Here is a 16,896-nt window from a genome sequence, read left to right on the forward strand (position 1 = left end):
ATAATTTATGATGAGGTTGAGTTGGGCGTTCTACAAATGACATACAAGACATTTACTTTTTTCCCCACATTTGTTCACTATTTCAAGTTATTTGATAATGATTTTGGAAAGTAACTCTTGGCTTGCAGGTTTCTTTTGGCTCTTCTGCTGTACATGATTTCCAGCTTCGGGCTCTCTTAGGTATCAGCACAGCAGGATCCAGCTGCTGGAACCACCAGACCTACGTAGCTGGCTGTGACATGACCCATGTGTCACAGGGCTTCTGTCACACTGGATTAACAAGGTTCCATGGAAAACTCACACTTCCATGGCTCCATGCTTAAGAATATCTTCCCCTGGCACACACACTTCCCTTTTTCAACTATAAAAACTTCCTACTCAGCACATTTGGTAAACTGGGCATGGATGTCTTCAGTAGAGCTGCCTTCTCTCTGAGGCGTGTCATGTCCACTCATTATATTTTCAGACAAAAAAAAAGAAGTAATTCAGTTATTCATTATATTAATACCCTCAGGAAGGTATTCTGAGTTGTATTCAGAGCTCTATGAATTAATTCCTGGTAAAGCTGTGGGACTGAATGAAAGGCTGTAGAAATACTCTCTATTTCCTGGCCAAGTGGACAAACCCTAGTCATGGCAAACTTTAGGAGGAATATACAGAAACATCCTTTCCCACTTGCACAGGACTAGGAAGAGTCAGGATTATTGTAAGCACTCATAATTAAACAGAAACTTCCCAAAACATGCTGATTCTGACCAAAAGAAAAAAAAAAAAGATGACATCAAAATACTGATTTGACACCTTCAGAATGTTACTTGTTTTGAAGAAAAGCTTTGCAAAACTTGCTGCCCTAACAAGTGTTTAAGATAAGAATTAACTCCTGAAAATGAAGATGCCATTGATTTGTGAAGATCAATTCACGAAGATAACATTAGTTTGTTGTATTTTTATCCTGGCATCACAGAAGCTGCTCTGATCTGGGGTTTGGGCAGCTGACTGCTGGACTGGCAGTTAGTTCATAGCATGCAACAGAAAACAACCACACCCATACAGAAGACCCAACTGTGCAGAAGGTGCCACGATGCATTTCCTTGTACTGGAAGATCTTACCACTATACTTGATGACCCGAATAGTGGAGTCCCCTTCTCCAAATCTGGTGATGGGTGTCAGACGGACTTCGTAGGCCTCTGGCTTGATCAGCTCAGTTAGATTGTAGGTGATTAATTCTCCCTTTTGAATATTTCCATTCACTGTAATTTCCTGTTCCCACCAACGCTGTTGTCCAGCCTAAAAGAAAAAAAAAAAGAATGCAAATGTCAGAACTTTTGAGGCAGATGCTATCTTCACCTTAGGACTGAAGGGAAGTAGACACAAACCTGTGCTGACCCACAAGTTCCCTTAAAAAAAAAAGTTTGATTTCAGGTCATTCCATCACTTCCTGGAGCCTGACCTCCCTGGCTCAGAGTCCATGCTATCCCCTCCCATCTAACAATCCAGGTAAATTAGCTCCCCACATCCAGCAGCCCTCTTCCCTCCATTATCTTCCTTCCTACAGGTGCCTAGCCCCTCCCTCTTTCAGGCAATGAAGTTTCACAGCTGTCATTTGGGGTGTCATTTGGAGCTAATGAGATCATCCTGGAGAACTGAGATGCAGTTTGGTTTCCGGGCACTTACTATCTTTGTTGATGAGTAAGAAAGAAGTAGGCTGGCTGTTAATGGCCTTAGTGCACAATTAACAGTAGCCCTTGCAGTGTCCAAGATGGATGGATTGCAGAGAACAATGAAAGTCAACAGGAGCAAACAAGAGGGTGTTTTATTAAATAAAAAAAAAGCATAGATTTTTGTGCTTTATAGACTGCAGTGTTTTCAACATCAAAATCTATAGTTTCTGTTATTTATATGCTTTACCAAGAAAAAAAAATCCAATTAAGAAGAAGGCATCACAAGTAGAGAGTGCCACATTCTCTCTATAATGTCTGGTAATTTAGAGACATGCAGAAATTACATACATTTTGGGCAGCACAGTGACTTGACACTGCAATATTACTCGTAGGTGCCTGGGCTTATTACAGATGCTATCTCCAGGAAACAAAGGAAAAATCATTAAATATTTACCACGCATCCCAAGATAACTGCACAGGTGCACTGCTGCTAAGATGAGACTTTCCAGTAAGCACACCTCAGCTGTGAGTGCACTGAAATTCTCAGTTATTCCACGCAGAGCTTCATGGTTATTAAAAAAAGAGAATCTTTCATTCTAAAAGTTTAGCTTGCTGATGTAAAAAAAAAAAAGAAAGAAATCCACTGACATCACTAAAATCTTGCACATTTCACTCAGATGAATGATATTCGTAGTAAAACGAGGAGACTCCAGGCTTTTAGTGTATAGCAGTGGGCAGATGTCACGTCCTGGATTATTAAACTACATAACAGGACAACAATTACATGCAAATAGCAAGAGCAATTCTTGAGCAAGTCAAATGAAATGATTTATGTGTTACCTCTGCCTTTTATTTTTTTTACGTTTATATATATTTTTTAGATTCCCTAAACTCTGCAAGACTTTTTTTAACAGCTGACCACATGACTTGTACACCACTAAATATTATTTCATGACTGGGGGGAGGGGGGGTGGAACTGAAATCTCCTTCTCTGGAGACATCCAAGACCCACCTGGACACCTACCCGTGCAACCTGGGCTGGGAGCTGCTTTGGCAGGGGGTTGGACTGGATGATCTCTAGAGGTCCCTTCCAACCCCTACAACTCAGTGATTCTGTGAACTGGATGATCTTTAAGGCTCCTTTGAACCGAAGCCATTCTGCTAAGAACCAAAGAGACATTCAACTCTGCAGAACTTTATCTAAACATATTACAAAATACAAATATATTTCTGGGGAGCAAACACAATCAGTGGTTTCCCCACTGCATGCTTCATGCCAGCAGGTTGGCTGCCAATTGCATTTGCGAATATGGCATTGTGCAATGGGTTGTGTGAGCTAACGCTGCCTTCCTGCACTGCCTGAAGCTGGCCAGATGATGCTCAAAGGTATTTCTGACTCCTTACAGAGGTCTACTGAAAAACATGCTCCCATTACACCCAAATTTTGGATGAGGAATACTGAAACACTTTGGCAAATATTTTTCATAATTAATCATTCATATTTACAGTTTTCATTACTGTAACTAGTCATGAATGTCTATCATGTTCAGCCTCAGCTTTGGATTATCACCCTTTTCTCCAACAACCCACGAAAGCAAATAAAGCAACTCCAATATATTACTTATTCTGAAAGAAATACAGTTTCATTTTCATTTCAGTATTATGCATCCGAAGCTAGTCCTGGATATTGGTGTTTCTCCATAGGAAGCAACACAAATCTTTTTGCCTTGCAATCAACAACAGCTCTATTCTAATTCCTATTTTTACCATGGAAACCATAAAAAAACAATCCACAAACATCTCAAAATTGTGGCTAGTTGTGACACGAAACATCCCCTCACCTTATTTTTCGGCTCTGCTGCTGAACAAATGAAGCACAGAGGTACCCCCACTGCCTGTGCAATGCTCAGCTCACATCCTGCCCATCCTCTGGGCAGAGGGAGCTGTCAGGGTGGCTGCAGCCCCTTCCCAAGTCCCAGGGGAAAGAGCAATAGTGTTCAGAGCTGGGCAGTAATAAAATATTAACACCCAACACTGTTGAAATTGAGCACGAAGCTCATCAGCTTGCCAATGCGAGCAGCTAGAACTAACATGAAGCAGAGCTCCTTTCCACTTGAGATATGAAGGGACTATTGATATGGAGCTGGAGAGCTATGCGAACAGCTAGAGAAACACAGACTTTCTAGCACAATATTTCTAAAGATCTCTACGATGCCGAGGCACCTAGCAGCAATGCTGAAACAGACAAGACCCTCTCAATACTGGAGATTCATTCACAGCCATTCAAACTCTTTGCACAACATTGGGCAGCCCTGCAAAGCCAGACCCCTGCAGGAAGAACCCACACTCTTAGTCTCAGCCATAAAACACAAAGAACAACTGCATTTTACACCCTGTCCTCTAGCTCCCACTAAGGGCAGGAGCCAGCTGGGCATTGCCCAGGTCATCGAAGCTATCTACCCAACATTCACTGACTGATGAGTCTCCTTATTGTACAGACTGTGTGTTTTCTACTCAGAAATAGGAAATGGCATGGTTGGATGGAAGGGTCCACACATGAGCTGTGTGCCTCCAATCCGAACAGGTAGCCCAGGATCCCAGCCACCCTGGCCTCGAGCATCCCCAAAATCAAGATTCATGCTTCAGAGGGAGAATGCAGAAGTAAACATCATCATAAAGCTTCAGCCCACACGCCAATCTGTGTGTTTGCAGCTTTACAATTAGGGAGAACCACGGTTTGGTGGATAGGAACTCCTGAGGAAGTTCTTAGAACCAAAGCTGTTTTCTTACAAAGACAAGGATGGATTGCACGCTTGGAAATCTGTTGACCAGACTGAAAGGAAAACTTTCCAAAGGTCCGTGAATGACTGTGAAAGAACTGAGGAAAATATACTTAGGGTCCCAGAGCATTTTTTAACAGCTTGTGATTAATTCAACAGAGCATACCCACGTTCAGTCTATCTGGAGCACAGCAGGCTTCAAAGGGACTCTTCACTTCTCTTGGTTACCTTAGAATATTTAGAAATATCTGTCCCCTAACGCTAACAGAAAAGTAAAATGCCTTTCCCTGTCATCAGAGGAAGGGGACTGTAGAAGTGCGACAGCATTTTACTGCAACAGGCTGAAACCATCTCCTCTGAGCTGTCAGTGAAGGCGCATTTATTCCTCATCTCCTGTTGTGAAATCAGCCAACACGATGTGAGCTACGAGACTTGAACGTATAGATTTCCTGAGAAATTAATCCAATGGGATGATTAAATATTGACTGCCCAGACGCACAGTTATGCTTATAAAAAATAAACACATTTGTAGTCCATTGTACTTGGCCTATTGATTTCAGCCATAAATTTCTTCACTGACTCAAAAAGTCAGACAAGAATCTCTTTAATTAATGACAACAGAATGCCATGTATATTAATTTACTGTACAGTCCTATAAAAACAAACAAACAAAAAAACCTGCAGTGGTCTTTAAAGTGATTTCTTTACAATTTATAACAACGATGACAATCGATTTTCCTTAACTAAAAAAAAAAAAAGTATTCTTTAGCAGTTATGTCTATAAAACAGCATTGGGAAATACTTGGGCCATGGGCAAATGCTTTTCCACTGTGCACAGCACAGAGGGAGCGCATCTGTGCAGTGCCGCCTCATCACTGCTGCACAACTGCAGTGGTTGCTCTTCCCTAACAAATTTACCCAGCAACGTGATTGGAGCTCTCTTGTTTTCAACACAAGCCTTATCAGGTAGGTGGCAACTGTGTCAGCTTCATTTCAAAGGCTAGTTATGGCCCTGAAATGATTCGCAGTGACAAATACCTGTAATTCGGGCAAGAATAACAAGGCCAGCTGCAATGCACGCTCTGCCACGCTCATCATCAGTTTGTTTTGCACAGTGCCTCATGTAATGTCACTATTGATGACACTGCTTTTCTCCTTTCATATTTTCACACGCAGTCGCTGGAAGTCTCAAGGCACCAAGTTTGTTCCCGTGCTCAGCCTGGGTTTGCTCTCTGCTCCCTGCACATATGGACACAGCAAGGGCCTGGGGCTCTGCTACCCCACAAGAACCAACCAGAAGCTTTCTTTACCTGACCTTCCATTACCACTCTATATACCTCACAGAATCACAGAGCTGTAGGGGTCAGAAGGGACCTCCCAGGGATCATCAAGTCCAACCCCCTGCCAAAGCAGCTCCCAGCCCAGGTTGCACAGGTAGGCATCCAGGCGGGTCCTAAACATCTCTAGAGAAGGACCACCACCTCTCTGTGCAGCTGTGCCATTCATTTTATTTACTTGGTGTTTACAGCTTTGTGTAATTGGTTTTACGTGGTACACAGAAAATTATCACCCTCCTTTTCCTTCTTTTAAGAAACTAAAAGTCTCCAGGTTGCCATTAATTAGGAACTCAGCATCCAAAATGCAGAACGCTTTTATGGGCTACAAAACTGATGGATGAGTGGTTGGGATGCCAGAAACAGCTGTCCACAATCCAAAACCATTGGCTGATATTTGCTGGAGAAACAAATGGGAGCAATTTAAGGAGAGATGGGCACAAGAGATCTGGAAGCTACATGAAGCAACAATTAAGTTCTCTTTAATTGTGTACCATGTTTGAAGTTTCAAAGACAAGTTAACCTGGGAAATGGGAGACGCCGTTTTGTCAGAGTAAAAGCAAAACACAGCACACACACCTCTGAAACCTATGTTAACTACACTGCCTTCTGTTTCAATATTTTTTTTTCTATACAAATGAATGGTCATGAAAACATCTTTTAAAATTTGAATTAGGATGCTTCAGTCCACTGGCTACAGAGATCGCAGTGTAGGCTGTTCATTGCTTAAAGGCCTTTTTCAGCATTTCTTTGCTTCTGATAACCTTATATGAAGGGATAAAGAGAAACCTCTGTATGTGCAATAGGTACACCCTTCTTTAGTAAGAAAGGTGATAAAATTAATTTCTATTCATGTTTTCCTTTATGGCAAACTGGATCTGTACCAGTACATGGGTGGGTATAGGAATTTGCTAGGGCATGGACACAAAATTATGTGCTTCTTTTTGCAGCTACTGCCCATGTAGCCTTCAATAGAACCCTGTTTTCCAAGCACACAATGCATATTTGAGTGTGCCTGAATCTGCATGCTGCTCAATGAAAACTGAAGTCAAAGCTACAAAGAAGCCAAGGTGTGACCAAAGGAAAGGCAGAAGGCAGAGGAGCAAACTGCTTGGAGGTGCCAAAGAGACCTGCTCATACCAACCACCTGGGACTGGAGATGTCTGCACTGGAAATAAAAGGAGAAAGCTTCATCTCTAACCCCAACATGTTTGTTGCCACCCCCATCCCACTGCTGCTTATTGCCATGAAAAAGCACGGCAGCATTTACAGGCACCCAGGCAGAGGGGAACATTTGCTGAGCAAAGCTGGAGCTTTAAGGTAAGCTCTGGAAGTTCTCTCTGCAGGACGTGGGTTTGTTCCAGGCAGATGATACTCTCTGGTGTGTAGAAACGGAGTTGATTTCAGAGTTAGTTTTGAATGCACAGAACACACGAGAAAACAGAGAGGAAATTCAACATATAGGGCTTCATGGCCTTTTAGTGTAAAATTCTGAATTTCTCACTGTTCCTAACATGACATGAGCAGTGCTCTATGATTGCTGATTTATTCCATGACCTTCAGATTCACCCTGTGACTGAACTCCACATTTAATGGAAGCAACTACCAGAGCGCTGATGGGAGACAGGCACGGGGTGCCTTGAGATATGAACACCAAAATCTAGGTCACTCATTGCAAATCCAAATCCAAAGCTGAAACACACAAATGTCAGAATATTCACCCAAGAGCTAGTAATGAGATGCAAAAATGCTCCTTGTGTGCAGACAATGTCTTGGCAGTCCTCAGCACCTTCAGAAGCAAGTGAAGGGTGACCAAAACTGTGTAGTCAGCATGTGAAAGACACCCAAGGTTATACTTGTCCTTTGGTTTGAGTGCTGAGTGGGACAGTTACAAATGATGGGCTCTGCAACAGTGACTGAGAAGTGGAAATTCCTTCTATTTTACACTGACTTTCCATAAGGACTTATAGATTCCCAAGTTACCTAGAAACACAAAATAGCTATTCTGACTGCAGCATGTATTTCAGTATTACTATTCCCAAATCTGAGTGCATCCTCACTCCATGAATTAAACCAAAAAGGCATCCACCAGTCTGCATTAAGACTGTATGCATCCAGTCACAGTGACAAAAGGGCCTCGTGGGCTGCACCTGACACTGGCTGTATTCTCCACTGATGCAGCAGGGCTAGAAATGGTTGGCTATCAGACCACAGCACTCCAGTGCCACCCTTCCTTCCCTGCAGATGAACGGTTCTGCTCCAGCCATGGGCAGGCTCAAAGCTCATGGACAGGATCTAAGCAGTGCAGTAAATCTGATGTCTTCTGGGTGTGTATAAGGCAACAAAACTGGTAACAGAGCTAGAAGGTATGCTAACATTGGGTTGGCCATTCTCTCTCTTCTTCTCCTTCTCCTTCTCCTTCTCCTTCTCCTTCTCCTTCTCCTCTCCTTCTTCTTCACCTCCCCTCTCCTCTCCCACTCCCCTTCCCCCTTCTTTCCTTCCCCCTTCTCCCCCTTCCCCTCCACTTTTTACACTTCATTCCATTCCTATTCTAGGAAGGGAATGGCAGTGTTACATGACTCTGAACAGGTTAAAGACTCTCCTGGGGATGTCAGTAAATGCACCGTGCCTTTCTCATGTACAGGATCTATCCCTCCATGCCCTTTGAGTAAAGGCAGAATTTCACAGTTTATTGGAAAGAGCTGAGGCACCCGTAGACTGGGAGCAGGCTGCATCATTTTGTTCTCAGTAAAGGTCACAATGCAGACTTCTCTACTGTTTGGGCTCAGATCAGACATAACCCTGAATGCAATGCACTGCATTCAAATATATCTTTCTCTTAAAGACTAAAATGTGATGTAAGCCAGCAGAATCTGTGTTAAGACATCAGAATTGTCTAAGTCCTAGATGAATGCACACAACTCTTCAGGATTAAACATGAGCTGCCCTGTTCCTCACCCCGGTGGCACAGGCTTCCCTGTTCCTTTGCTACTGTCAGATGTCTCCTAAACAAAGCTTTCCACTTTTAATCTCTATTTTGGTATGCATTCACAACAGGTGGGTCCATTACAAAGCCTTGGTAAGGATGGTTTTAGGAGAAAGTTTACTCATTTCAGCGACATAGCAAATCTTAGGTTCATATGCTGCTGCCCACACAGCAAAGAGCATGGCACAGTGAAATGGGCACCACCAGCAGCACTGCCGTGTATCTGCATGCAAGGTACTGCCATGGGTCTGCATGCAAAGCATTGCTGTGGTTCTGTGTACAGGAAACATTGAATCACAGCCTGAACCACTGATAGATCAGCTGAGGTGAGCACTGAGTCAGCCATGGGAGCACAGGTGAAGGCAGTGCACTGTGTGAGCAGAAGGAGTCTGACCCCACCTCTCCCAGCCCCCATGTAAAGGCTGGCCACCACTAGGGAAGGTTTTTGTTGGTTTTTTTTTGGAGATTGCTCCTTTGGAGTTTCCTATCGTGAGCCTAGGACGTAGGTGAGCATTTTTCCCTTTTTCCCATCGCAATAATCTGTCTAACTATACCACCTACAAAATATCTTGGCTATAACACCACTTGGTATTACTCATTCTGCTGACCTCACACCTTATAGTCTGCATGCAAAGCACTGCCGTGGGTCACCATGTTTGTTAAACACAGACGTGACTCTGCGTGTCAGACAGCAGCTTCATCTGCAGGAGATAACGCACTGCTTTCATCAGGGCAACAAGAGGTACAGCTATCAATGTGTCATCAACCTAGGGTTGAATTAAACACTTTAGACTTCTCTAACAATGACATTTTCATGCTCAGCAAAGTATCCAAAAATACAAAGTGCACGTTTCAGTGCAGATGTTTGAGTTGAGCTCAGCCAATGCTACAACCTGCCCTGAGCGCACCTCGAACAGCACACAGGGAACTCCTGTCACCACTGAACTAATTCATTTCTTGTGATTTCTGAAAGGTATTTACAAACTACCATTTATTATGATGCTTTTAAAATGAAAATACGCAGTCACAAATCAATGAATGAGGCTGCAATTGGGACAATAAACTCAACTGCTTTGCTGTGCAGCGGATGCAGAGAACAAGCTCCGTTGTCTGGGTAAATGAATTGGAAAACCAAGACTGCATGTTAAGCAACCTACGTGAGACTCTGCACAAACAGATCAAGGGGTAATAATGCAAGGAGATAAGCACATGCTGCCAATGTGCATTTCTGAGGAGAGTGAACATGCTGATGCTGCTTAAGTTTTTAAGTAAGAGCGTTTGTGGGTTGTTTTTGTGTTTTTTTTTGCCAAAAAATAACAGCTCAACTGTCAGATGGGAGTGTTTCAACAAAGCATTTCTTAAATACTTAAGACAATCGCTGCATGAGAGGAAGGGAAATAGTCTCTAGATTTTTAATGAAGTTCGTGAAATGTAACTTTGATGTTTTAAATCAGATCCAAAACGCAGATGCATTGCAGCAGGGTGCTGATCTGCTTATGGAATAGCAATGTAGCTTGTATTCAATTTAAATATGTGTATGTTTCAGAGGAAAATAAAAGCTTCTCCAGCAGCAAAAGAATGGATGAAGCAGTTGTCTCCAGGGATGGATCGCGCATCCCAGCAGCTGAAAATTTCTGTAACACACATTCTTTGAGGAGAGCATGCACTCAGTATAAACACAGCTAACATGCTGTGCTTTGACTACTCTTTTAGGGGCAAGCACAGTCTAAAGAACTGCCCATTTAATCACTGTCTTTTAACATCTCTTTTCTCCAAGTGGTAAATGAAATTTGCACAGGGCTTTTATAAATCAATCCTTCCTGGCCTCGGTTGTACCAACAGATGCAGTACATCACAGCCAATGGGTTTGAGTTCGGTGCTGGGGCCACTCCTGTACCAGCAGCAGCAGACAGGGTGAAGCCTCAGCTGACTCACTCTCAGATGACTGGGAAACAGGACAGTTAATCTCATTGTGAGCTCTGTGGTGCTCATTTTGTAAACGTGCTCGTTAACAGTGCCTGGGAAAATGCAGACAGACCTCAATCTAATGGTTCCTGCTTGTATGCTGTCTTGATGTGTGGATATATATGCAACCTGAGAGGACTTAGAAGCCTGCCAGTGAGGTCAGAAGACAGACATTCTTCTCAGATCACCAGAATAGTGCAGAAGGAGATGTTAATGGATGCTCAGCTTTCTTAGTCAGACATAGAATCATAGAACCATAGGATCACAAGGTTGGGAAAGACCTACAAGATCATCTAGTCCAGCCGTCCACCCATTACCATTGCTACCACAAGCACTAAACCATATCTTGTAGCTCCTCATCCAGAAACCATGCAAGAGCACTTCCATTTCTTACTGAAGACCAGAAATGAAGCAAATACTTGGTACTTGGCCAACTGGAAAAAAACAGTAGGTGTTCTTTTCTTCACTGCAAAGTGGAAGCAGGAGGACAGAGGGGGGGATGCTGTAAAGGAAAGCCCAGCATGAGGTTTGATAACCTGCTGGTAGTGACATGGGATGCCCAGGTCTCAGGCTGCCCATGCAGATCTGGGGAGGCACCTCTAAGAGTGAATCATGATGCTGCCCTAAATACGCAGAGGTGAAAACACCTTTCTCAAAGCAAGGTCTACAAGCAGTATTCCTGTCCCTTATCTGTGTTTCTTTCCTAGACTCATGTCACAGAAGCTGTGCCAATAAGCTTGTGGCATGAAGTCTATTCAGTGAAACATAGACTTTCGAGATGTGTCTCACAGGCACGGGAAGAATGCAGCTCATCTGTCTTTGAAACAGGTCTTGGATGTGGAAGAGAAAGAAGACATAACACATAATGAGCAGCTAAGAGAGCTGGTCTGGGTCAGTCTGGAGAAGAAGAGACTCAGGAGAGACTCTATAACTCTCTGACAGGAGGTAGTGGTGAGATGGGGGCTGGCCTCTGCTCCCAGGTGATAGGATGAGAGGTGATGGCCTCAAGTTGCACCGGGGGATGTTCAAGTTGGATATTAGGAAACATTTCTTCTCCAAAAGAGTGGTAATGAACCAGGGAGTGGTGGGGTCACTATCCCTGGGGGTGTTCAACAATGTGGAAATGCGGCACTGAGGGGCGTGGGCAGTGGGGATGGGTAGGGTTGGGCTTGGGGATCTTTGAGGAGAACATTCTCTAACACCCACAGGCCTTTTCATTTATGTTAGAACTGCAGTTATTTATGCTATCATTTACTATGTTGAAAAGTATGTCACATGTCAGACACAACTCCCACTTGTCTAGCATTTGTCTTATGACATATGCTGTAGATTTTACATAGATTTTCCATTTTCAAGGTTTCGCTGTGCTATTCTGCTGTTGGTTTTAAGTTTTTGAAATCCTTTAATATTTTGAACAACTGGATGACATTATATGAAGTTGAAACTAACAGGAAAACCATTGGTGCCATTTACAGATAGAGGTTTTGAAACAGTTTTGACTTATTGCAACGTACAGCCTTCACTTTGGCCAGCAACTTCCATGCAACACAACCCCTGCAGCCCGACTGCACCACTCAGCTGTGCTGGGCTGTGTGCATGAGTACCACAGCGAAGGGAGCCTCAGCCCTACCACATGTTTAAATTTAGTTGAAAACAACTAAGCTGTTTGCAAAAATAAATTCCTCTAGCTTCAGTAATTTCTCTCACTAAATTGCTCTTCAATTCACTCCATTTTCTTCTGAACTTTTCCTAAAGTTTGACTGATACACCGCATTTGCGGGAGTAATCAATTCATCTTGCAGATTTTTCTGCTGAGAAAGAGCAAGTGAGAATGGAGTGTGATAACCATGCACCAGCCCAAGTGCCACTGACTGCGTTACCATCACCCCGTCAAGCTCAAGAGCATGGTGACCTCCTCCTCCTTCTCCCCATGCAAGATTAGTCCTTTAGGAACTGACGGCTTGTACATTGCTGGTGAACGTCAAGAAGGAGACTTGGTCACAGTGACCTCTGGTTTTTGCTGTGTGAAATATACATGGAGGATAGCATGGGTATGCCTGAGTCATCACCTCCCTTATGAGGAAAGGCTGAGAGACCTGGGTCTGTTTAGCCTTAGGAAAAGAAGACTCAGAGGGGATCTGATCCATGTCTATAAGTATCTAAGAAGCAGGAGGCAAAGGGATGAGGCCAGACTCTTCTCAGCAGTGTGTGGTGATAGGACGAGGGGAAATGGCCACAAACTGAAGCATTGGAAGATCTGCACCAATGTGTGTGGGAACTTCTTCACAGTGCAGTGATGCAGCACTGGAGCTGCACAGAGGTGGTGGGGTCTCCTTCTCTGGAGACATTCAGGACCCTCCTGGTCGCCTACCTGTGCAACCTGGGCTGGAGCTGCTCTGGCAGGGGGTTGGACTCATTGATCTTTGGAGGTCCCTTCCAACTCCTACAATTCTGTGATTCTGAAGGCAAAGAATAGAGACTGGCCAAGAACACAAGGTATCCACAGAACTTGCTGCAAAGTCAGAGAATTCACACAATCTAACCCACATCCAAGCTTTTTTTTTTTTTTTTTTAATTAATGCAATGCCCTTCAGTGTTTTCTGTAACTGCATGTCCTCATCCACGACACCTCCATCCCCACAGATGTGACCAACAGGATGAGCTGTGCTCAGACACTGGAAGTACCTGCAGCAAAGACAGGCAGCATGGTGTCCTGATCCTTGTTTCATTAAGAAGGTTAAGCCAAAAGATAATTTAAAACAGGAATTAAAATTGGTAATGAAGTAGAGCTCATTTCATTTGATTTTTTTTTTATCCCCCAAAATGAACATAAATATTTGCTTTCTCTATCAGAAAAACAGAGGATGTAAAACATGTTTTAAACGTCAATTCAAAGAATTTGGTGCAAATGTCAAGCAGCTCTGGCTTGCTGCTCAGAAATGCAGGCCTCTATCTTGTGAAGAATGAGCAGTCAGTCCTGCCAGCTGAAAACTGTCAAACACAGCCACCCCTACTCTAATTCAGTTCACCAATCCCAACAAAAAGCAATGAGAGCCATGCCTCTGCTTTTCCTTCCCTGCTAAATTCTCTGTCTCCCCTTTCATGAGCACAGATGTAAGAGAAGAAGCCTTGCTTGAATGTCCTACAGGAAATGAGGGCTGTGAAGAAACTTTCAGGACAGTTTATATTCCTCTGAAATGGAGAATGTTTCAAATCTTTCACAAAAACAACACCAGAAATATTCCAATGTACATTTCAATTCGCCTTTTCAGCTCTCCCACATCCTCCCTTAAAATTAATTACCACAGATTTGGTTGCATATTTTTGACAGGCTCTGAATCACATTTTTGTATACATTTTGATGTACAGCTCCTGTAAATTTTTTGTAGCAAAACAAAAGAGAATGCCATGCTTCAAAATGTCTTACTCTTCGCAGTAGGTTGACTCGTGTGATGACAGCACCACTATCTTGACAGAGTGAACATCTGCAAATTGATTGCCCGTCAGGTGGGGGCCTGGAGTGTGCTAACACACATACATTTCTCCTGAGTAGCTTTCATTCTACAAGTGTGTGACTTTAGTAAATACGTTATTTCCATTCATCTGCTGCCATTTTCACACTCTTGGCAGAAAAATGATACTTTTCTCTCCTCCCACTGCCTCTTCATCACAGCATCTTTGCTCTCCCATTTGCACTTGGTTTCCCTGGCCTGGCACTAAGCGAAGCTCTGTAGTTCTTCACAGTGCAGTGATGGAGCACTGGAGCTGCACAGAGGTGGTGGGGTCTCCTTCTCTGGAGATGTTCAGGACCCACCTGGATGCCTACCTGTGCAACCTGGGCTGGGAGCTGCTTTGTAGGGGGTTGGACTCCATGATCTCTGGAGGTCCCGTCTGACCCCTACAATTATGGATTCGGATTCTCTCAGAGAACATTCCCAGTGTTTACAGTGCTGGTTTCTCTCAACTTGCCTTTAACCTTTGTGGAAAATCAAAGAACCACAGAATCAAAACATCACCGGATGGGTCGGATGGGACCCCAAATCCCCCAGCCCCACCTCTGCCATGGGCTGGGTGCCCCCCCACCAGCTCAGGCTGCCCATGGCCCCATCCATAGCCTGGGTCACCTGCAGAGTGTGGGCTTCAGACTGACGGGTCTGGGGACCCACTGGACCCACTCTGCCGGACTAAAGGCTGCATGTTCCTGCATGGACACAGTCCTATAGAAGCAGCTGTAGAGCAGGTAGCAGTAAAAAACAGAACAAAAACAGCTTCTGGAGACTTCTTCAGAAGAAGCAGACTTCCTAGACCTGCTGGCTTCACAATCAAAGGGGTGGTTTGTTTATGGCCCCATCCCTCTCTGACTGTAATTTACTCAGAGTGAATTTGACTCAGGAACAGAGGGAAATCTGCAGTCCCTTCCCCCTAGCAGTCTGAAGTAAGTTTGAATTCCTTTGGGATTTTTCACAATTGTAAAGTGAGATCAATTTCCCAAACTCTCGACCTCTCCTTCTTCCAGTGCCAAAAGCGTTGCACTGGCATAAAGCAGAGGGAGCAGAGATTCTGATGCAAAGGAGCTTGGTCATGCTGAGGTCAGAAGGGTTTGCAATGAGATTCATTTGTTCTCTCTGCCTGTGAGCAGAAGGGCAGCTGGGTGGACCTGAGGCATCTCATGTCTCCCCTGAGGAGAATTTCCCAGGTCACACCATGCCATCACTGAAGCTACACACTCCACGCAGCAGCAGGATGGCAGCAGCAGGTTTCCAGCTGAGCACGTCTGGACAGCACAGCAGTGTGCACAGGTGCTCCTGGGAGCACTGGGAAGCAGCAGGAATTATTTTAGAGCGCTCTGATTGCTCCTTAACCCCAGATCCTTCTGTTGTTGCCTTCTGAGAATTCACTCCGTGCTTAGCACCACTTCTTAAGAAGCACAGCCCCTGTCTTCACTTCCAGGTGATGCAATGCAGGAACAGCAGCTCCTTGGTGCTGGCATTCTTTGGCTCTGAGGACATTGACTGAGCAGCGTGCACACTTCTGTTGCTCCTCCTTGAACAGCAACAAGGAACCGGCCACTAACCTAGGGCTCCAATCAAATACCCACAGAGGTACTTGGTGAGTGCATGTAAGACCTGCTGCTCTTGTGTTTTTACAGGGCAGAGAGTCCTCAAGTAGCTCTGGCTCTGCAGACCAGGTGGTCACACAGCTCTGCAACCCGCATCCAGTCCCAGGCCCTCCAAAATCCCACATATATTCCCAGCTTCCTGCCTGGATTCTTCACCTAAACAGCAATGTACAGGTCAAGTAAAGAGGAACAGGCACTGGGACTCAGATCTCAGCACTCCAATTGCAAAACCAGTTTACCAATCAGACAAAGGTAATGCTGTCCATCTAACCACAAGCAGACACCAAAACACTGACCCAACCCACTGGCAGTGTTTTGCAATGCATTATAAAAATGCACTGCTGAGTAAATGATCCAAACACCATCATTTCAGAGGGCAGTGTGCTAGCAACAGGTAGTTGTGGGTGCCAAGGGAAGGAAGGATGCTAATTACTGCCTGTGTTTCAGGGAAACTACTGCAGTAATGGGTGAGTGTGTTTGGATGGCTTGCTAGTTTCTAAATCACTCACGTTTTAGACATGTCTTCAGACAGAGGAACAAAACTTGTTTTGATTAACCCAATAGAAGGGTTGTCGAGGTAATTAAGGTAAAGTAACTACTAATTTTAAACACACAAAATTGATAATTAAAAGTAAATTAAAACAGAATGAGGAGGAAAAAAAGAAGCAGCGGAAACACCTAATGCCACTGATTTCATTATGTATTATTTTTCTTCAGCAAATTCTTAAATTTAGTAAATTCCTCTTGGGAAGCAGGAGTAACACAAGTGATCTGTGCTGAATGGCACAAACATTTATTAAAAGTCACTGATTTTCATTTCTGGTGGTTCATTTCTGAACCATCCAACCCTGGACCTCCCAGCAAGCCCTGCCCAGGAGCTGCCCAGCACCACCAGCTCAGCTGGGTGCTTGTTCTGCAGCTCGCCAAGCTCATCCCAGCAGGAGATCTGTGAGGCCACAAAATACCTCCAGCCCTCAAATTTGCACTATCTATCTATGCCTTCAGGAATTGGACTTTATCCCTGCTTCCAAGTCTCCCTGCACAGACTTA

General features: G+C 44.1%; 1 protein-coding gene across 3 annotated transcripts in view; it reads right to left on the minus strand.

The window, feature by feature from the left end:
• Positions 1-16,896, minus strand: part of MDGA2 (MAM domain containing glycosylphosphatidylinositol anchor 2) — a 267,795-nt gene that overhangs the window by 21,773 nt on the left and 229,126 nt on the right. For all 3 annotated transcript variants that reach the window (XR_010622915.1, XM_065748210.1, XM_065748222.1), the window contains one exon: positions 1,111-1,288. Coding sequence is in view for 2 of the 3 variants with exons in the window: in XM_065748210.1 (XP_065604282.1) it covers positions 1,111-1,288 (178 nt within the window). In the remaining variant the exon portion in view is untranslated. The remainder of the gene's footprint in view (positions 1-1,110; positions 1,289-16,896) is intronic.

The sequence above is a fragment of the Cyrtonyx montezumae genome, unplaced genomic scaffold, assembly GCF_038088225.1.
Source record: "Cyrtonyx montezumae isolate F1298 unplaced genomic scaffold, pur_monq_1.0 scaffold_10, whole genome shotgun sequence".
In the NCBI taxonomy this organism is placed as follows: domain Eukaryota; kingdom Metazoa; phylum Chordata; class Aves; order Galliformes; family Odontophoridae; genus Cyrtonyx; species Cyrtonyx montezumae.